This window comes from Prinia subflava, chromosome 17 (genome assembly GCF_021018805.1).
Source record: "Prinia subflava isolate CZ2003 ecotype Zambia chromosome 17, Cam_Psub_1.2, whole genome shotgun sequence".
NCBI lineage: Eukaryota > Metazoa > Chordata > Aves > Passeriformes > Cisticolidae > Prinia > Prinia subflava.
This window is the reverse complement of record NC_086263.1, coordinates 13,304,200-13,325,717: the sequence shown is the minus strand read 5'-3', so window position 1 is coordinate 13,325,717 and position 21,518 is coordinate 13,304,200. Positions and strand designations below refer to the sequence as shown.

The 21,518-nt window shown below is 46.3% G+C and overlaps 1 protein-coding gene across 6 annotated transcripts in view; it reads left to right on the top strand.

Annotated features, from left to right (window-relative positions):
• RNF216 (ring finger protein 216) overlaps window positions 1-21,518 on the top strand; it is a 76,952-nt gene that overhangs the window by 13,856 nt on the left and 41,578 nt on the right. For all 6 annotated transcript variants that reach the window (XM_063414517.1, XM_063414515.1, XM_063414519.1 and 3 more), the window contains 12 exons: window positions 1,173-1,301; window positions 2,429-2,565; window positions 3,539-4,390; window positions 5,902-5,978; window positions 9,000-9,102; window positions 9,952-10,116; window positions 11,104-11,218; window positions 11,498-11,637; window positions 12,551-12,601; window positions 13,564-13,701; window positions 14,891-15,039; window positions 15,487-15,565. In XM_063414517.1, coding sequence (XP_063270587.1) covers window positions 1,235-1,301; window positions 2,429-2,565; window positions 3,539-4,390; window positions 5,902-5,978; window positions 9,000-9,102; window positions 9,952-10,116; window positions 11,104-11,218; window positions 11,498-11,637; window positions 12,551-12,601; window positions 13,564-13,701; window positions 14,891-15,039; window positions 15,487-15,565 — 2,073 coding nt within the window. In that variant the 5' untranslated portion in view covers window positions 1,173-1,234. The remainder of the gene's footprint in view (window positions 1-1,172; window positions 1,302-2,428; window positions 2,566-3,538; window positions 4,391-5,901; window positions 5,979-8,999; window positions 9,103-9,951; window positions 10,117-11,103; window positions 11,219-11,497; window positions 11,638-12,550; window positions 12,602-13,563; window positions 13,702-14,890; window positions 15,040-15,486; window positions 15,566-21,518) is intronic.

Sequence of the window (21,518 nt, the reverse complement as noted above, 5' to 3'; positions counted from 1 at the left end):
AGCTTATGCATCAGTAAATATTTAATAGTACAGATTCCTGTATGCTGCAATAAGGAGATGAATACTTTCCAATAAAAAAACCCTCTTTCCTCCTTCCCATGATCAAATTGTGCTTGGAGTTCCTGTATGTGTTCAGCCTCTCTCTGATAGGGGGAATGGAGAGCTATAAGCTGACAGAGCATAAAATGGAAACCTCCTGTTTAGTTTGCAGTGATTTCTTTGGCCCCCTAATCCTGTTTGGGAGCTTCTGGCCTGTTCACTGTGACTCTTTGAGAACAGGTGGGGGTAGCAAAGTTTAGTTCCAAAAAGCCCAGTCCTGTGAAGGAACCTGATTCCTGTCATGCTCTCCTTTTGGTGTGAGAACAGATGGTGTTTCCTGGAATTTGTACCAAACCCTCACTGTAAATCAGGGAAATCTCTTCTTTAGGGTAGCAGATGGTGGTAAGGAAGTGTTCTCTGGAATGTTCCTGTGCTGGTTCACAGGGCAGGCACAAACCATGCACTGACACTGCTCTGCCTGGGGTGCAGCTTCCTTCTGGCATGCCAATAACGTGGGGGCTGTGGGGGTGAGTTTGGAGCATCTCTGATGGCTCTGGAAGTTGGCCTCAGCTTGGCAGCACTCAGGGGATTCAGGCTGGCATGGTGATATCCCTGTTGGCTGTTCCCCTCAGGGCTGTGCAGGACTTCCCTGGCATTAAGTGTGACAGGGATGGTTCCAGTGGGGGTGTGAGATGCAGGTGGATGTGGGGATGCCCTGGGACAGCTCAGGCAAGGGGATTTTGCCCCTCTCACCAATTGATGGTGGCAGAAACACCACTGTGTGGGTTGGTGCATTGGATTTTGACTGGAAACAAGAGAAGATGCACAGACTCAGTGGGTTTGAGTCCTGCTTGGATAGAACTGCATCTCTCCTCCTTTTCTGTGACAGCATAGCTCCTCCAGTGAGACTTCTCAGGGCTAATTGCACTCTTCAGTCAACTGTCTTAATTGTTGGAATACAAGATAATAAATATATCTCCTTTCAGGTCCTGAGAGGGGGGTACGGAAAAATGCTCATGTGGAGAGACTGCTGGGAGAGCCAGGAGAACCCTTAGCAGCTAAATCTTGGAAAATCCCCCTTAGAATCAATCTGAGTTTGCCTGACCCCTTTGTGGTTTTATTTTATCTTCCAGTTCCTCATGTGAGCCTGACTGCCATGCTGGAACACTGACACTCTGGGGTGCAGCTGTTTAAAATGGCAGAGAGAGGTGGGAATGAAGAAGTCATTAACTTGAACAGTTTCAGCAGTCACAGAGGGAAAGGTGAGTACTGACTTGTGCCTGTTTCCAAAACATTCTTGTGAAGCTCCTCCTGAGCTGCAGGATTCACAGACACTGAACTTTCAGGGAGCTGCTGGAGGTCTGTTCTGCCATATCACACACTACTCTGTTACACTGACTTAGCCACCTACAGAAACTCTTTCATGTTATGCAGGCATGCAAAATATTTGGCTCTTATCTTACTCATGTTGTACTGCCTCAAGGGAGATTGCTGACTTCTTGAGAACACTGTGTAGAGGTGTTTCAGCAGATCCAAGGAGGAGCCATCCTTCTGAGAACCCCATAGGAGACAGGCTGACCCTAAATTTGTGCCCTCATGGGGCTGTGTGCATTGGCACCCATTCCCTCAAGAGTGGAATTCAAAATGAGGCTTTCTCTGTATGCCTGAGAGGTGATAAATGAACACTCACGCTAAAAAATAAGCCAAAACATATCAGATTTTAGGGAAAGCATAGTTGTATGTTCTCTGTGCTGTACAGAAATCCTCTATTTCTGCTTGAATGTCTCTCCAGCATTCCAGCAGCTGTGTTGAGTAGCATCTATATTCCATTCTTGACAAACCTTGGGGCACAAGGTTGTCATCTAATAGCAGGATATCTTCTGCACCCACAGCCACAAGCCTTATCTCACCCCTGCATGAGGTATTCCTGCAAAGTCTCACTCTTTCAGAAGAGGCTGAACTGCACAAAGACCCTTATCTCTGCTAGAATGCACTGCACTTTAACCAAAAAACTGCAATGTCCCTGAGATACTGAAAGTTCAGGATTTCTCTGCAAAAGTATTCCCTACATGTCTTGTCTGTAATAACTTTTGCAGCAGCTTGACTTGTGAAGAGTTTGGGGTAGAAGATTCTTTGTGAGTGTCAGTGTCTGTGCCTGCAGTGCTGTTGTGATGAGCTGAAGCTGGGCAGGTGTTTTGCTGGAGGCTGAGGGATGCAGGAGTGGCTGTAACGATGCCTTGCAGAGGAATTGGTGACCTCTGAATGCTTCTTCCTGCAGTGCAAATGGGAAAATTGCTTTCTCAGATGTTTCAGTGCTACGTGGGCCCTGTAATTCCAGTTATTGACCTTGAGCTAACATCTAACTTTAAGTTTACTTACTGTTCTGCAGACTGGATAAACCACAGAGATGAAAGTCTTATCACGATATCGGATTCCTCAGATGAAGATCTGCCTTTGTTGCTGGAAATGCCAGAAAAGCAGCAGGCTGAGGATGATGATGATGATGATATAGTCATCTTAGCAGAGGTGATTTTTCATTGTTGCAGCTGCTGTGCTGTATTCCTGGCCTGTATAGCCAAGTCTTGTGCAAATACGTGATGCATTCTTTTGAGTCCTGCCTGGTGATAGCAATCTGCTTAGAATGGCTGAAATAACAGTGAAATGATGGCATTTTGCTGGCTTAATTTAGTCATATTTTGGGCACAGGAGGTGAGAACCAGACCATGAAACTGCATTGTGTAGTTTTAAGTTCTACTTGATGAAGGTTTTAGCTCAAAGTTGTCTGTATGAATCCAGCAAGGTGATGCTTGGCAAGAGGACTTGATCTTCCATTGACGATGTTTTCAAACCAAGCCTTGTTTGATTTATATATCTACTTTGTGTGCTTTATATTCCTCTATGCTATTCGCATTCATGTTGGGCTGTTGCAGGCACTGATATTTTTGCAGCATTTCATATCTATCTTGTATTAAGAATATATTCCACTTTCCTGGTAAATTAACCAGAAGCACTGAGAAAATGGGTTGCAAAGCTGACCTTTCTGCTTCTTGGTTGAAAACAGCAGCAGAGAACACTCAGGCTCTGTTGGCATACAGCAGTCTGTCTGCCAGAGGCAAGAACAAGGCCAGAGATCAATGTTTGGAGCTTTGGTTCCTGCCTGTTTAAATAAATTGGTGAGAACACAAATATGTCATCAGTTAATTCTTCCTTCCCACACTATTTTACTGGAAGGGAAGTGGGTACTGAGGTGAGCTTAGGAAATGATTCCATTTTGAAAGTCCTGTGCATCCCCAGTTCTGCCAAGGGTTCTCGTAGCACCTGGGGACAGACTGATGACACAGATATGTGGGTTGCAGTTCTGTGCTTTATTAAATATCTGGCTGAACAGACTGTTTATTGGTTTCCCATCAGAGGTTTTTTTAGATGCAGAAGTATCTGGAGCCAGGATTCTGACATGCAGACAAGAATTCCTACTTTCTCTTGTTGGTGTCCTTTTCAGACCCCAAAGCATCAGCAGCCTCTGCGTCCCAATGTCATCAGACCTGCTGCTCCGTGGCAGGGTGCAGACACTGTGGGAGAAGGAGGATCTAAAAGTGCTGTGGAGCCTTTGAGCAGAGACCTGCAGGATGAGCAGGATTCAGCTCTGCCCAGTGAGGGAGGTGGAAATAACCTCATGGTGGAGAGCAATGCTGGCCCAAGCAGGGATGGGAGTGTGGACATTGCCCTGCAGCAGCCTGGATTGTCCGAGCTGAATGGCCCCAGCTCTGAACTTACAGGTAACCGGGAGCCTGGCCCAAGTTTGCTGCCACTGATCAAGAGGAGTCCACAGCCTGCTGATAACACAGAAACCATTAGCCTGGAGAATGGAGACCTTCCACTTCAACAGGAGGAAAGGATGGAAGCTCGACAATGGCAAGGGGGGCCAGAGCAGAAGCTGGAAGGAATAGCTGCTAAAAGTGGCACGGTGCAGGAGGAGACCCGAGAGAACAGCCAGCTGCAACCCCGGCACCTCCCACCGCCGGGGGATGAGCCGCGGGCTGTAGCGAATGGTTGTGCCCCGCAGCGAGGGCAGCCAGAGGCAGACCCGGCATCTTTGAGGCCGTGTGGAGATCAGGCTCCCGGGCCAGCCTTCCCCCGGCCCGAGCCGCAGCAGGACGGGATTCCGGGCCCTGCCTCCCCGCAGCCGGCGCATCCCCCCGAGGAATCGGCTCAGCAGGCAGGGGGAGACCAGGAGCAGCCAGGGCCCGCCTTCCCCGCACGGGGCTCGCACGAACTTGGCTCGGGGGATGTGCCAGAGCAGGGAGCTGCTGGGCAGGAGCAGGACCTCACTGCGTTGCTCATCAGAGAGACAGTAAGTATTGCCAGGGCTCCTCTGCGTCCTGTGTGCGTGATGTTTTCAGGTTTTTCAAGGTGTGTGGAGTCTCACATGCTGGGAACACACAGCTGTAAATCCTCTTTGTTTGACTGAGACTCAGCCATGCACGGTGAGGAGCCTGTGATGAGCTGCCTTGAAAACTTTCATTTAACGTGAAATAATCTGTGTCTGTTCCCTGAAAGGCCGCCTTGGATCTGCTGGTCTGGTTTTGTCTGGTTAATTCCGAACCCAGCACTGTAAAGGTGCTTTAGGATTGGATATAAAGCTAAATGAGTAAACCTGGGACACTAAACAGAGGAATACAGGGCAAAATAGAGTTTAGAGACATGTCTGAGAGCCAGGACTGCTTTCAGCTGCCTCTCCTACAGGAGTTGGTCCATGCCCATGTTAATGCCACCATTATGGCCAGGGTAAAGTTTGCCCTTGCAGTGTGCATTTCCAAGCAGCACTACCAAGAAGTGGATAAGCACCATGAGGACTTGTGTATGTAAATTCCACATGCTCCATGAGTGAAGCTTAGCATGAGGGACACTGATATGACAACAGCCACCAGGAAGGACACTCCTTATCCTTTGGTATATTCAGCAGCTTGGGCAGCATGGTGTATATATGATAAAGCTAAATAAAAATGTGGTGGTTCATGTGTTTAATGTTTGCACACTCCTCCCTTTGATTGCTAGAGAGGAAAGCTCTCTTTTAATGGCTTATTGAATATTTTTTCTTGCAAACAGGCATGTTCTTAGGTGTCTGTATCTTCCACCACCAGCCCATCCTCTCCAGGTCTTCCCTCCACATCCCATTCTACTTGGGAAGACTCGAGTTGACAAAAATATTTCTTTAAGTAGCGGTGCAATAAAATTCAGTTCTTTCCAAGTAAGACCTCGTTGATCAGTGCCTTTGAGATGGGTAAGAGGCTATTCTTGCATGGTCAGGGTTGCTTGACAACCCTGACCAGTCCAGTCTTGCAAAGCAAAATACCACATGGTTGCAGTCCCTGTACAGAAACCCCAGAGAGGGCAGCAAACACTGGGAGAGCCTTCACAGAAATGACACTAAAAGGTTTGTTGTCTGTTCTGGTCTCCTTGCTGGTGTGTCTGGGTTCATTGCGTGGGTGTACATGTTGTTGGTTTATTTCCTTTTGCTTTGGAATGTTGTATTTCAGCACATAATCTGGAATTCCTTGATGGTCATGCTGAAGGTGAATATTCCCTTTTCTTTGTTGTAGTTCATTCATATGGAGCCTGAATCTCTCATTAGGCCATGTGCTCTTGGCTTTTCACATCCCTACCCTCACTCTTCCTTTGAGAGAGAGCTGTTAGCAGTCATCCTGTGGAGCAAGGCTGGATGGCTGTAAATGATCTCTTGACCATTTTGCCCTGAGTCTCAGAATTCTGTTGGTTAATGACATGTAAATCCCTGTCCAGGGTGCTACGTCTGTTACACAGCTTCTTTAATATCTGCATAACCTTTAGCTTTTCCTACTGTAGGAAGCAAGATTCCCAGATGTGAAGAAGGAATATATTGAAGAATTAATCATCCTCAAGAACTGCTATGACTTAAATGTGTAAGTATGGAGCCAAGAGCCACAGTGTGTCACACAACTGCAGCACTTTCCCATGTCCCCACCTGCCAGGGGTGCTGCTTTAGAGCACATCCAGGCTGGGGCTTCAGCACTCCCTTGACAGAATCTGTGGTCTTTGGCACTTTTATTTGTACTTCTAATAGAGCTGGTTTTAAGTCCTTTCTAGTTCTGTTGTGCTGTAGCTTCTCTGCTTTTTAGATAATTTACTTATTTAAAGATACTACATATAATTTTATCTTATCTATTACTAGGGCTCTTAAAAAGAGTGTCAGGATTAAGGTGTTGACTGCTATAAAACATAGTATGGAGATGGATTGGTGAGTTTTGAGTTGGGAGAAATGGTTCCCTCCTTCATTTCACTGATTTTTGGACTTTTCCAGGTAAAGCTGACACTGGCTTGGAGTCCATTATTTAGTGTCATGATATTGACTTTTATCCCATTTACTTGCTCAAGTAGCAGTGGTGCTGTTTGAATTATCTCACATCACTTTTTGGGGGTAGAATAGAGCAAACACATTTAAGGGCTGGTAGGATTGGTTCTGGAGATCTGATGAGGGACTGATTTTGGTCAAACTGAGCAGAAACATGAGCAAGAAAATGAAATAAAACGAGAGGAAAGCTAAGGTGAAGATTTGCATTCCAAATTACATTAACAGGAATACCTTAATGTTCATCATGCTGGAGATTTCTGGGGGTCATGTTAGAGTCAAAAGTTTTTTTTAAAAAGTGGTTAACCTTACTGCTGAGTTGCATCATCTCCCTGCCCTTCTGGGTAAAGCTGGGGAGTGCAGGATTGCGTGTGCTGGCATCAGCAGCACCGTGGGGAGATGGTTTGAAGTAAATCACTTGTGACTGGTGTCTGATGCTTGGTGGCCTCTCTTTTCTCTCTCTGCAGCTCTCTCTGTTATCTCCAGCATGTCCAAACTGGTTGCTGTGTGATCCAAGAATGAGGAATAGGTGTTGGTTGCCAGAGTATTCATTTGTATAAATCCAAGGCCCTTTCCAGCTAACTAGGGCACTAATCAAGCAGCATTTAAGGCTTAGAATTTCGTGAGGCTTAAAATTAGTCATTGGGCCATAAATAAGTTAACTGGTGAGGAGCTGATGATCCCATCCACTGGGCATAGGTTTCCTATTCTGCTACTTTGCTTGTGCTGTGGAGCTGTGCCTCCCAAGCAGGCATTCTTGGTTAGAAAGTCAACTAGAACAAGACTAGAACTTCTTTCTGGTCTTTCAAAGGGCTTTCCCTGCAGTGGTGGAGCAGCTTTGGGGTGCCCACAGCATCAAGGTGGATGGTAGTGGTGGGAATGTAGGAGACAAGCAGAGCCATTCCTAGGGGCAGTTGGGTTGTTGAAGTTGTGCATCTGGCTGCAGGACCCTCCCAGACTGTGTGAAAAACCTCGGGTTTGTGTCCTGGGGGGATTTAGCAAAGCCTGATGGAATTAAATCCCACTCTTGGCTTCTGTCGGTCTTAATGTGTTCCTTCCCTTTTTGCTCCGAAATCTCTTCTCTCCCATTGTGTGCCACAGACCCAGTGAGATGAAAAGGTGCTTCCAGGCTTCCCTGTAGGCCAGCTACAGTGTCTGCTCAGCGGTGCGTTACCCACTTACTGGATGATAAAGATTTCTTCTCCATATTTTTATTCCTTTAACCAAACCATCTTTTTAGTTGTCACTGCAGCTTTTGTGTGAGAACAAATGGGTCAAAGCACTGGTCAGCCTCGCTGGCAGGGTCTTTTTGATCTCTATGGTGTGTCAGGCTGAATCAGGCTTGAAATATAATAACTAAGGGTGAGTGGTTTTGGGCAGGGGTGAGGCTTTTAACCAGCTCTGTGTCCTGTGGTGCAGATATTAATGAACAGTGCCGTGAGTGTGGGTGTGCTGTGCGCCGGGACCCACTTAACTAATTGTCACACACTGAAGGTCAACGTCCCCCAAAATCCTCAGCGTTGAAATGGCAACATGCAGGATAGTTCAAATGTACCCTGGCCGTGCCCCTGCTGAAACCCTTTCGTTAGAGCCACAATCTGAGCTCCTTGAAGTTTCTGTTTTGTTGGATTAAAACAGTTATCTTTTACCAAAGGGATGGCAGGAGGTGGGAGCTGGAAGCTATTAAATGCTCAGTGCCAAGATATTTGTTGTTTTCCCCTGAAATGATCTTCTTAAAACTTTCAACTGATGTGAAAGATAAGATGTGGGAGCCCCTCTTAGCAGGGTATCATCTATTCAGCTTTTGTGTGCAGGAGCATTCACACTCAGTCAAAAGCTTCTGGCTCAATATGTCAATACCTGATTAAACAAAAAGAAATGCCCCTGCTTTGAATGTGAAAGCAGAGCTAAAGTAATAGTGCCTTGATAGTGGGTTAATGCTTCAAGCCAGTTCAGATTTCTTAATTAGGGCCTGATTTCTGACATCAGGAATGTAAATTAGCTGCAATTATGTCTTTGCTGCAGCCTAGCACCTTCTCATTCCTATAGTTTTACAAATGTTAATTGCTTGTCCTGGCTCTTTTCAGAAGGATCTTATTCTGCAGCTGGGGAAACTGAGGAACAGCTTGTGTTACTTGCCCCAGCCAGCACAGCTGCTTGGTGAGGGTTGAGAAAGAGCTGTGGGAGCCTGATTCAGGCAGCCCTTTGAGAAAGGTTCCTGGAGTGTTTGTGGCTCTCCACCAATGGGACATTTGAAAACCCTTTTCCGAGTCTTTTCTAAGGTAAAATACTCAGTTAAGCTACACTTACCTGGCAGTTATGACTGTTTGTGGTAGGACCTCAGATATGCTGCATTTACAGGCTATTAGGCAAATTTTCATCAATTTTAGTGGTTATTTTCTAAGTGCTTAATTCTCAGTCATTTACTTGAAGTTTGTTCTAGTCCAGAACCACCCTTGGTCCTTACAGGGCAGGCTTTGACTGTGACCTCATAATTATACGATACTGAAAATTGGACAAATGAGAAATGAACCTGAGCTTCCCAACCCTGAAGTAACTATATTTATCTTTTCAGACTTTGTAACTTTCTTCTGGAAAATCCAGATTACCCAAAGAAGGAAGGCAGAGTGGTTTTAAACCCCAGCAGCAGCCTGCTTGCCAGCCAAGATGAGACAAAGGCAAGTGAGAGTATCCACATCCACTGCTGCCTCTGGGCAGTCTGTTCAGCTTGAGTGGACCTTGGGATGTCTGCTTTGATTAGTGTGTGTTTGCAGAGTGCTTGACTGAGCCTGGCTTTCACAGGAGGCCTCTGGGTATGTGTAAGGCGCGTTAAATAGCAATAATTAGTTGCTTGCAAGATGACTTCCAAGCCTTTCCTGTTTGGCTGTGCCAGAGATGCACAGTGCCTGCTCCTTTGCCTCCAGCGAGCCCCTCTTCCCTGCCTGCCTATCACTGCCCCATCTCAAGTGTTCATTTTGATAACTGAGACAAGAATTCCACAATCATTCTGTCACATGAAGTAGCCTTGGCCCTCGGGTCTCTCTTGTGAGGCCTTTAGGCATTGCCTTGCAGCCTCCTAACTGCAAATCTCCCTACAGATGCTTGATTTTATTTGTATTTTAAAACGTTCATTTAACAAAAAATTCTCTCTGAGCTGCTTTGAGGGTATGGAAATAGCTCTTTGTAGCCTGAGAGAGATGTTGAATACCTCATTCTGCTCTTGGAAGAAGCATCTCTCTACCTTGAGCTAATAAAGCTGGTCACTCTCATAGTAATTTAAATATTTCTTCTTACTGTCTCAGGCAGCCACACACTGTGGTTTTAAACTACATTTTACCTTGTGTAGGTCACCTGCAGAGGTGCCTGGGCCAGTAGACTTTGCACCCACACTGTACTAAGTGCTCAGAGCTGGGTGCCACCTGAATTTTGGGTAGTCTTGCAGAAACTCCTGATCACTGAGAGAGCCATTTCTGGCATTCCTGTGTATATTTATAGCAGCCTTTTAACCTTTTCCATTTTCTCCTTAGGTGCCTAAAGTGGACTACTTTGACTTTTCCAAACTCGCCCCCCTTGACCAGCGGTGCTTTATTCAGGCAGCTGATCTCCTCATGGCAGACTTCAAAATGCTGAGCAGCCAGGACATCAAGTGGGCGCTGCACGAGCTCAAGGGACACTATGCAATCACACGGAAGGTGCTCCAGTTCAAGTCTGCTTTCTTTCCTGGGCTTATCTCCCACGTCTGCAGAGAGCACTGTGATGGCTTTGGCCTCGCTGTACCATCTGCTGCTGCGTGGTTATGGGTTTTATAATAATCTTCCTTTGCTTTTAAGAAGTTTTAATCCATTTAGTAGAGATTTTCGAAATTTATTGGCCAGACAGAAGGCTGCAGGAAGTTTTTACTTTCCCTAATAGGAGAGCTGGGGAAACACGAGCTGGCTCATGGTGGGTGATGCATTAAACTGGGAAGTGCTCCTGTATGTCGCCACTGAAGTGCAGTATAATTGCCAATAAAACTCTGACATTTTGTTAAATCTTAAAACGTTGAACTGCTGCTGCTGGTTAACTGACTGCATGGAATTAAGAAGCAGCCTGAGTATCACTGTCCTGTTTTGTCTTATTATAACTTGTGCCATGAGTTCTGTATTCCTTATAAAAGAGTTTCACTGTCATGGAGATGCAAAGACACTTGTTTGAAGGATCAGCAAACTCAGTGTCACCATAGGGTCAAGTTTTTGCCTTAGATCTGCTCCTCTGATATTCCCTTGCTTGAGCTTCTTTCTCTGCTCTTCCAGGACGTAACTAAAACCAAACTTCTTGTCTGTTCACTTGATTGATTGAGCACTGAGTATTTGAACCTCACCTATTTAAACAAAATGCCAAACCCAGCAACAAATAAAGCCAAACCAGCTCTGATTATTACAGCTAGTGCCTACTTTGATATTAACAGCTGAGCTGTTACGAGGTATCATTCACCTGCTTTGCTTTTATGGTGTAATTACTTTGAGTACGTAAAGCAACAAGGTGGGCAGAGGAAGGATGTATATTTGCCTCTCTTTGGAGTGTTTGGCTTTCCAGTTTTTCATCAGTCCTGTGCCCATGTTTGTACTGTGCTTCAGCTTGAATTAAGTGCTCCTGCTTTCTTCCAGGCACTGGATTTAAGCCTGTATGTTGTTTTCTAGGCCTTTTCAGATGCTATCAAAAAGTGGCAGGAGCTGTCTCCGGAAACCAGCGGGAAACGAAAAAGAAGGAAAGAAATGAATCAATATTCATATATAGACTTCAAATTTGAGCAAGGTAAATGCCAAGCTATGAGTATTGTGCTCTCTGCATCGTTATTGTAAGCAGAACTGGCTTGCAGCAGAAAGCAACTCTTGAAAGGGGATGTGGTCCCAAAAGAGCTGAGTTTCTGTCACTGGTATCTGTTTTGGAGATGCTCTTCATTAGCACCTCTGCTTGGTAAAGTGCTGTGTGAGCTGCTGGAAGTCTGCAGCTGGTGGTGTATGCAGGAAGAAGGGTTTAAGCTTTGTTCTGGCTGCTCCATTCCTTTTTACTGAGCCTTTAACTCTGCTTCAGGGGATGTGAAGATTGAGAAGCGCATGTTCTTCCTGGAGAATAAGCGACGGCACTGGAGGTCCTATGACAAGCTCTCCCTCCTGCCACCTGTGCTACTGGAGCAGGAGTTCTATGAGCAGAAAGTGAAAGAAATGGCAGAGGTGAGTGATAGGAGCTGCTTTGATCATGTGCAAATCTTCAACAGTTGTCAAAGTTTTGGCCCTAAACATGAAAAATCTGTCTCTTACAGAAATTCAAACACTGAACCAAATATTGAATAACTCTGTTTTCCCCTTCCCTACCTGTTAACACAAATCTCTTCCCAAGTAACTCAAAGGAAAGAAGCCTCACAGAATTTCATATTTACTTAAATATGTATCTGCTGCTTGTGCAAACACCATTCTGGAGGGGGGTTTTGCTATAAAGTGGTAAAAACTCTACTAATTAACTCTTTCCTCTAATTGTTAGCAGGCTTCTCTGCTGCTTTAGGGCTTGTAATTGCAGCTTAGTGTTGGTAGTGAGTAATGGCCAGGCCCAAGGCAGTGTGGCCACTCAGTCTGCCTTCCCCAGGCTGGCAGTGCTGTGGCTCCAGAACGGTTTGTGCTGAGAGCTGAGTGTTTTGAAGCAGAACCTGCAGCACCCACTGCTGTGTTGTCTTCATCTCCTAGGCTGAGGAAGGACTGAACTCACAGCTCTGCACCCACAGTCCTTTGTAAAGTATCTCTTTAAAGATCCTTGTCTCTTAGGCAGATGGATAAGGGCTCCTTTGAGACAAAAAGCTCATGTTCTCTGGTGGGGCCCATTGGGTGAGATCATCTCTGCCCATGGAAACCTGAACCAGCAGCCCTCCACAGTACAGAATTTGGTTCTTTGTTCTTGCTGCCTTTGCTTCTCCCATCTGTTTTAGCTGAATCATAAATAGCTTAATGGATTGGAGGGATGGGCTGAGTGATGCTACAAGCAGACAGCGAGCCTTTATAGTGGTTTGTGAGTCCTGAGATAATGTAAATGAGTGGAGAATTTGGAAAATTGCTTTATGTATTCTGTAAATACAGATGCACATGTCTCTTGCAGCATGCAGACTTCCTCCTGGCTCTGCAGATGAATGAGGAGCAGTATCAGAAGGTCAGTATCTGTAATGTTGTAAATTGAGTTCAGCTTATGCACAGACACTGTTTTGCACTTCCTGCTTCACAGATTCTTTTAGCTCTGGAATGGAGCTTTTCTGAAGTTGCATTTCACTGTGCTGCTTTTGCTGAGCTGGCAAAACCTGTGTAATGTGTGTTGGCTGGCTTTTAGGAAAGGTAGACAGGAGCTGAGGCCAGCAAGACAGTATTGATGCATGTAATGATCTGCAGTAATTCAGCTTGTATCTTCACTGCTCAGAACAAATATTGCAGTAGAGTAGCATCAGGTTTGCTTTCATTCTTGCCATTATGGCTGTATAAAACAGATCCACTGTTGTTGGAGCTTGGCCAGTGGGAAGGCCTTCCTTGTTTGCAGAAAGAATTCTTTAAAAACCTGAAAATCAGCTCTCACGCTTCAGAGAAAATGTAGAGAACTGTTCAGCAGCTGTGCATTACATTTTGATTTCAAAGCTCATTTCCTTTTCAAACTTTGGAAAAGCGGGCTGTACTTTTTAGCAATGGCAAACTTCTCCACCCTCACAGTTAAGAGGCCAAGACAGGGTCTGCCCAGGCAGATGGTAAATGTTCCTTTAGAGGGTAACAGATCTGAATCTTGGTTTTCCCCATGAGAGTGGTGTGTACACTCAAGCTGCTTCCCTGTGACTACAGCTTCCCAAACCCAAGATGCTGCTCTGCCTGTGAGCTAAGAATTATTAATTACTGTGTGTTCTGTAGCTTCTTGGAACCTGTCAAGCAGGACATGTAGATACAAAGTGACTTCAAACTGAGTTTCTGTTGCACTTAGGGAATTTGGACCACCAAACAGGATATCTAATGGCATGATGTGTATCTGTAGCTGTGTTTTAGAATTAATGCTGGCAATTTTTTCTGGCTTGCAGTTGTGTGTGTGTGTTGCTATAGCTGTTGATGTCTTGATGTTGATTCCTCTGGTGGCTGCAGGACGGGCAGATGATCGAGTGCCGCTGCTGCTACGGGGAGTTTGCCTTTGAAGAGTTGACTCAGTGTGCAGATGGTCACTTGTTCTGCAAGGAGTGCCTAATTAAATATGCTCAGGAGGCAGTTTTTGGCTCTGGGAAGGTAAGGATTTCACAACTGGACAAGGGGGAAATGGGTAATTGCTGCTGGGAGATGACATTGCTGTTTGTGTAGTGTTGTTGCTTAAAACAGATGTAACTGCACTTCCCAGCAAATATTTGAATGGAATGGTGTCCTGAAATCCAAGCCAGTCTTGCCACAAGTGAAGCCAACAACTTCACAATGTGATCTTTGCACAGGATTTCAGGGTTACTAACCCCCCTTTTTTTTTATTTTGCCCTGTGCTTAGCAATTTGATTATTATGAAAACTTTCTACAGCATTCATAGTAAAACAGTAACTTGTTTGGCTTTTATTTTCTACTAAATCAAGCATTGGTATCTGCACAGAAAACACTTATCTCTGACTTGGCCTTTCTCCTTCTACCAAAGAGTGTTTGTCCTTCATAATATCACTATGATCCCAACTTAATTGGGGGATTGATTCCTCTATGGTGCTACTAACCTCCTTAGTCTCTGATTTAGCTAGCAATTATCCTAGTACTTAGCTGAGCTATAAACAAGTCATTAACCTGCTCTGAAGTGTCTGCTCCTTTGCCTCAGGATATGGTGCTCAAACTGTGAGATGCTGTTGTACTCTGGGATCCATTTCATGTAAATGTAGAAACTGGCAGCTGTATTTTATATGACTTTATTGAAAAGAATGTAGCACAGGAGTGCTGGTTCTCAGCAGAGACTGAACAATAATAACAGGCTGATACATGGTCACAGTGGACTTGAAGTGAATTGTGATCCTAGCTGGCAACAGCATCTTCCTGCCCAGTGTTTGTTTGAGGCCTGATTTAATTAGGCTTGTTCTTTCCATAGCGAACCCATTCTCTGGCAGTCATCTTAGGTAGATTTAGATGAGATATTGGGAAAAAAAAATTATTATAGGGCACTGGCACAGGTTACCCAGACAAGTTATGGATGCCCCATCCCTGGAAGTGTTCAAGGCCAAGTTGGACAAGGCTTGGAGCAAGCTGGGATAGTGGAAGCTGTGCCTGCCCATGGCAGAGATTTAGAACTGGAGGATTTTTAAAGTCCCAAAACCCAAGTCATTCTGAGATCTTCTGACTTTAGTTCTTACTCTGTCTGGGCAAAGCTCTGCACTGATTTGCTTGGAAATGTTCTGGATCCTGAGTTGCTTTTTGCTAATGTCATACTGAGCCTGAGCTCTCTTTCCAACCCCAGTCAGAGCTCAGCTGCATGGAAGGCAGTTGCACGTGTTCCTTCCCCACCAGTGAGCTGGAGAAAGTTCTTCCAGAGAACATCCTGTGTAAATACTACGAGCGGAAGGCCGAGGAGGAGGTGGCTGCTGCCTGTGCAGATGAGCTTGTCAGGTGAGTGTCCCACAGAGAATGCTGCACTTACTGCTGTGGAAAATTGTTCCCTAAAACCCTACGTTTGTGCTGACTCTGAGATAGGTAGCTTTTAAAGAGCTGGAATATAAATTCAGACTTCTGCCTTCCCAGGTCTGTTTTTATTCTGCCTTTGACTAGGAGCAGATTAAAATTCAATAGACTTGTCTTCCCCCAAGACTTGCTTGCCAGCTCTGTGCTGATCCACTAAATTACATGGTCAAAAGCAGTGCTGAGCATATAATATTTTGATTGCAAACGGGGAAGTGATTGAAGAAATATGAGCAAAAAGGCAATAGTCAGCACATCCTGGCAACAGGCATTGGGTTGGCAGCCTTAGCAACTTCCACTCTGCTATTTGACTAAATCAGCTTTCAGCAAAGCTGTGTTTGGCACTCTGCATTGATGGCATCTCATTTTGGGCTACAGGTGTCCCTTCTGTAACTTCCCAGCTCTACTGGACAGCGATGTGAAGCGCTTCAGCTGCCCCAATCCCCGCTGCAGAAAGGTAACTGGGGGCTGCTTCACATTTGGTCTCTTCTGGAGTGTTGGGCAGGAGAGATGGGAGGACAACTCACCCTTCCTATTGTCAGTATCTCATGTGACTGCACAGAGCAGCAGTCTAAGTGTTTGCTGGATCCTACTGATGTTCTATAAAACTGGGTGCCTGGACAGGGGAATTTCAGGGCACTGTTGATAAAAGACAGCAGGAATCTTGTCTTTTCTTGGAAGATGTTGGCTAAAAAGGCCTAAGGATGCCAGAGCTTGCTGTGTTGCATATACAGAAATGTTCTGGTTGAACATGGAACTGGGTGTTTGTAAGTCAAAACCAAATTCTAATCTTGTATCTAATAAAACTTCTGGAGAATGAGCTGGAGCAGCCTTACATGCTGTATTTGAGGGAATTGGTATCTGCATTTTTCTTTTATGGCATAGCTTGAATACAGATTGAGTTTGAAGTAACAAAAAAACTTGTTGAAAGTGCTGGCTGAAATGTCAGCCATTCAAGGCAGATCTTTATTCTCTCCCCAGTTGCTAATGGCCATAACAGGAGAATCATCAGGCCAAGTGGGGGGATGGAATGGGGAAAACTTGCTGCTTCTGCACCATCAGTTCTGGGGGAGAAACAGAAGCACAGAAATGTATCCCACTCTCATGAACAGATGCAGGACCCTGCTTACATCTGGTCCCAGCAAGGCAGGGCAGGATCAGTGCTTGGCATGAAGCTGCAAGGCCTCTTGCATTGCTGTAGCCATAACAGGGAATTCTCATGAGATCTGAGATTCCTGCTAATCACTGAAATTTCTCCTGAGGGCATTAACCTTACACTTGTGGCTACCAGAGCTTTGGGTTCTCTCGTTGATGTGGTATCACCTTTTGCCTGTATTAAGAAGTTCACAGAAATTTAAATTCAGTTGTCTGGAGAAGCTGAAGTTGCCAGTGCTGAACTCTGCGGTCTGATGTGGAAATTGAACTCACTTCGGGGGAGAAATCTGTGTATGAAATATGCACAATTCCATTTTAGATCCTGATCTCCTGATAGGTTTTGTTGACATCTACCCTTCACAATGGGAAAGGGAATGTAGTGCTGATGGATTGTCCCAGTGTTGGAGCAACGAGGTTTGCTAGGCACTAGGTGGCAATGTTGGTTCACGTTTAAGTCTCAATTTTTTCTAACTGTTTTTGCAAAAGCCGAGTTGTTTTCAAAATGTACATATGTCAGCAATACAGAACAGAATTTGGGCTTGAAAAACATGAACCCTTCAATGGGCAAAATGAATTGAAGTTGCTTTTTCCCTGGAATGTGTAATGCAGCAGAGTAACCGTGGTAAGAGGGATCAGTGCTGAAATGTTCCTTTCCTAGTGCTTCACTGTTTCATTTCCTTCCTAGTGTACTGCCTGTTCCCCCCGCTCCCTGGGGTTACAGCATTCCAGTGGGCTGGATTTCTGGTTTCCTGGACAGCTTGTGTTGATTCATTAGCTGAAAATCTGCTGAGTAGCTTTGTGCTCTTCTTAGAAGTCTTTAACGACTTTAGGATTTGAAGCTGAGGGTGAGGAATTTGGATAGCAGGATGTGGTGTCTTGCAGCATCAGCTGCAGTGGTTCTTCATATTCCTGCTATCTCCTCTCTCTCCAGAATGAGGAATTTCAGTTAATGCTCTTGCTTGCAGGAAATGGTTGCCTTAAGGGAGGAAGGGGCTAATCTAGGGAACTCCACAGAGGCTGGAGAGGATGCATTGGCTTTGCTAGCACTGCCTCTGGCAGACTTGGTGGTGGTGATGACTGATCCTGGAAGGAGTCCCTCTCTGGTTGGAAGGACTGCACTCACACAGCTGAACCTAAAGCCAGGGGAAGTATGGAAAGAGGAAGGTCGAAATGTGTCTCTCCCAAAATCTCAGAGCTCTTTGAGGGTGGGGAGAGGAGGACCAGATGGTGGACCTGTTGTATCCCTGTGCTCCTTCACTGAATCCTTTGTCTGGCTTGGGGAGTTTGTGTTGATACCCTCAGGGTCTCCATTAAATCTTGCAGGGAGGTTCATTCATATTTGGGGCAGCTATGGATACGTTGTAAAGCAAGTGATGTGAACCAGCTGGCAGCCTTCACTTGGGCTGTGTGTCTGTATGCTGGGCTCAACAATAAGAGCTCTACACACACCCGGGTCTCACCTGTAGTTCCAGTCACCTTCCAGGACCAGAATGTGGCTAATTGTAACCTGAGCAAGGGGTGGAGCTGCCCTGCCTCGTGTGAGTGCCTGGCTGCACGGGGAGCATGCAGATGAGCTGGCACGGTCTGCCAGGGCTGCTGTGGCTCCAGCTGTGTGGCATCAAGTTTGGCTCCTGGTTAGGTGGCCAGGGCTTGAATCTTAGTATGACAAAGAGCAGGGTGAAGAAAAAGCTTAGACAGCCAAGGAGAAATGTTGTTCAAGCCACCCTATGGATGCATTCTGTGTGTGTGCAGTCTGAGCTGGTGATGGGGCAGAGGCAGCTTTCACTCAGGTTTGTCTGAGAATTGAGGTTTTGCTCTATAATAAGCTGCTGACTGCACATGGAGTCAGGCTTCCTGGTGACATTAGGGCTTTCCAGCCTGCTTGTTCAGCCTCCATCTTGGAGGGATCCCCGCATGGAAGCAATGCTGAAATTTCTCGTCTCTAAGGATGTACATTTCTCCTCCCAGCTCTGCAGAGCAACCCAAAAGTGGCAGCTGTGGTAAAACAAGGAAAGGCACATGTTACTGGTTGAGTTGTGCAGCACTGGGAGGTGAGTGTGCACTTCTGCATGGTGGGGGAAGTGCTGTTTTCCACCAGAAAAGGAAATCCATCCTCTCTGCTCAGCCTCCCTTCTCCCAAGACCCCACAATGTTGAAGACAAGGCTTTTGTTCCCAGCTGCTGCTGCCGTCCCTGGCGCCGTGTTGTGGGAGAGGGAGATGGTTTCCCTTCTTTGCAGTCTCAGCACAAAGCACTGCGGGGCTTTCAGCCAGCAAGAGATGGGGAGCTGAAAGCTGCTGTTGCCATGGAAATAATGCATGCACAGAGCAGAGGAGAGCTTGAAACCCCCAGCACTCATTTCATAGCCAGGCCACATTGCAGGGACTTGCATTTCCAAGACTTTTCCTTAAAACTCCTTTTCACAGTGTAGAATTTTTATTGCTTTATGGTACCCAGTTGTCTGGATCAGTGCTGGCTGGGTGTAAGAGGTGATGGCATGTGGCTGCATGGTGTGGGATGGCATTGCCCTTGGCCTGGGCAGCTGCCATTCCTGTGCATCCACAGTGGGCTTGGGGCCTGCCTTTGAGCATTGATGTGCTTATCTCAGATGGATAAAATCTCTGCTCTTGCCTTTTCTCTTCGGCTTAGGCTCTCTGGCCACCAGCAATCCTCACGTGTTTTAATTAGCAGCACTGTTTAATTAGCAGCGTGTTTTAGGGCACGCCTTTTTAAGCTGCTCTGTGTCTTGAGATTGATTTGGAGGTGCTGGCTAGGAACAGATGCACCCAGCTGCTTTTAGCCTTCATTTTCTGCTGGGAGTGAGACAGGTTTAAACTTGCACCAAGCTGTGCCTGAACACGGCTGTTCTTGGCAGGGCACCACCGCTGGTAACGAGCGCGAGTCGCGCTGCGCGCTTTGCATGGCTCTGAGAGGAGTGGTCTCGCTGAAATAAATTATTGCTTCATCAACAAGACCTGAAGGTGCAGAAGGAGGGGAGGGGGATACTGTGACACCCGTGATCTCTGTACCTGGTGCAGCAAGGCACATGCAGCTGCCTGTGGTTCAGAGGTGGGTAACAAAGCGATGATCCGGTTAGGAGTGTTTTATGGAGTGAGGGGAAACTGTTTGTATAATCCAGCACCCAGCACCAGGGGATGTGTTTAGGATGACACAGCTGTCCAAGGATGTCATCCAACACATACCACAGGGCCCATTAGTTCTGTGCTAAAGGCTGGGCCATGCTGCCCAGAGCTGTCCTGCCTGACTCCAGATGTGCTGTGGGTTTAGGCTTAAACTGTATCAGGATTTGTAGCTGGCAGGCTGCGTGTGCAACATGGAAAAAAAGATTGTCCTGGTTGGAGAAACTGAGCTTGTCCAGAATGCCTCAGAGTAGGATATACATATGGAGAATTACTTAATTCTCCTTGTTTTGCAACATGTTTTCCCAGCTGTTGAAGTCGGCTGTCTCATTCAGCTTCCTGACAGCAGTGCAAACATTTTGAAAGTCCCGTGGCCCCTTCTCATTCTCTATTCAGACATTCTTATTGCTATTATCCATATGTTTTTCCTTGAGCCTGTTTATTTGGATTTGATTGTTACTTGGAGCTCAGTCCCGCAGCTTTAGTACAGAGCAGAGACAAAGGTGGCATTTGCCGTGGCAGACCCCTCACTAATTTCTTCTTGGTGGCAATGACCTCGAGTCCCAACTCCTGTGTTTAAATTCCCATCCTCCTGTGTCTCTTAAGAAAATTTGTTGGGACAAGGAAGAGAAGGAAATATGGTGTGGATGACCTTGTTATATGTCTTCATAGAGCTACAGAATAGTTTGAATTGAAAAGTCCCTTAAAGACCATTTGTTTTCACCCCCCTCACCGTGGGCAGGGACACCTTACACTAGACCAGGTTGCTTAGGGCTCTATCCAGCCTGGCCTTGAACACTTCCAGGGACAGGGCTTGGGAATGGAGCAGGCGTGCCTGTGTCCACTTGTTCTGGAAGGGATTCCACATGTCCATGTCAGCAGAATTCTCTAAGCCATCTTTTCATGGCTCTACCACCTTCCTCCAGAGCACTGCATCCCGGACCTCTCCTGCTCTGGAGCTCTCGGCTGCACCCTTTTTAAACTTGCAGCGCACATGGGAACCCGCTGGGCTCTGTCGGTGCCAAAACCACAACAAATGGCGAGTTTCCGTCTGTCAGCTCGGCTCAGCCCGGCTCAGGCTCTCCACGGCTGGGCAGGCGATTTTCATTTTTCTTCCATAAAAGGACATTGAAGCTCGGCTGCAGCAGCGGTGCCGGTGCCGAGCCGCAGGCAGGGCGAGCGCGATGCTATCGGAGCGCGGCTCATTCCCTATCTCTGCAAAGGGATGGGCCGGAGGGAGGGACCAAGGTCGAAGGTGGGGTTGAGGTGATTGTAGGCAGCAGATAACACCTCAGTAGGTTTTATTGCCAGGTCCTAGAGGGAGGTAGATAACAGCAGAGAGCTTGTGGTAGATCAAACCTTAAAAGTACAGTCCCGTGGAGGACAGGCACGTGCGCTGAGCCATGTGGGCCGTCCCATCGAGGCGGGGAGCGTCAGAGTTGCTCAGGGGCTGCTGAGAGTCAGGAGATCTTCTCATCCCCAGATTTATGCTGGGCAATCTGCTTATCCTGGGAGGAAACTGCAAGGGGAACAAGGGAGAGCCACGTGCCAGGGGTACTGTCTTACACCTTGATTTTTGCTGTATGCTTGGACTGGGCAGGAGCAGTTGCAAGAATTGAGTGGTGCCAGCAGTAAGTTGGTCCTAAATGCCCCTTTCCAGAGAAGGAGGCACAATAATCAGCACCAAATCACTGCTTGCCAACTTGTCACCCTTTGAGACACATAGGAAAGGGCTGTAGAAGCTCTGAGAATACCCCACCTGGAAAGAGGGTAGGAGTGGACTGGGTTAATTGCTGAGGTGGGGTGGAGAGACTCCATCAGTGGGAGCTCAGGTGCTGCTGCTGCTTTAACAAGGTCAAGTCTATTTATGCAGTGGTATGTGGAAATGCTTCACTTGATAAATGAGTCTGACAGAGGAGGAGAGGGTGAGGCCCAGCCTGGAAATGGACCTGAGGAAAGAGGTCAGATTAAATGGGGTATCTGTCTCTTGCAGGAGGGAAAAAAAAAAAAAAAAAAAGCTGCTGAAAGCAGGAACCCAGACTAGTTCCTTTAAAAATGCAGTGTGTTAGGCAGTGCAATTTTGAGCAACAAAGCTTACTCCTGTGCTTGCTTTCTG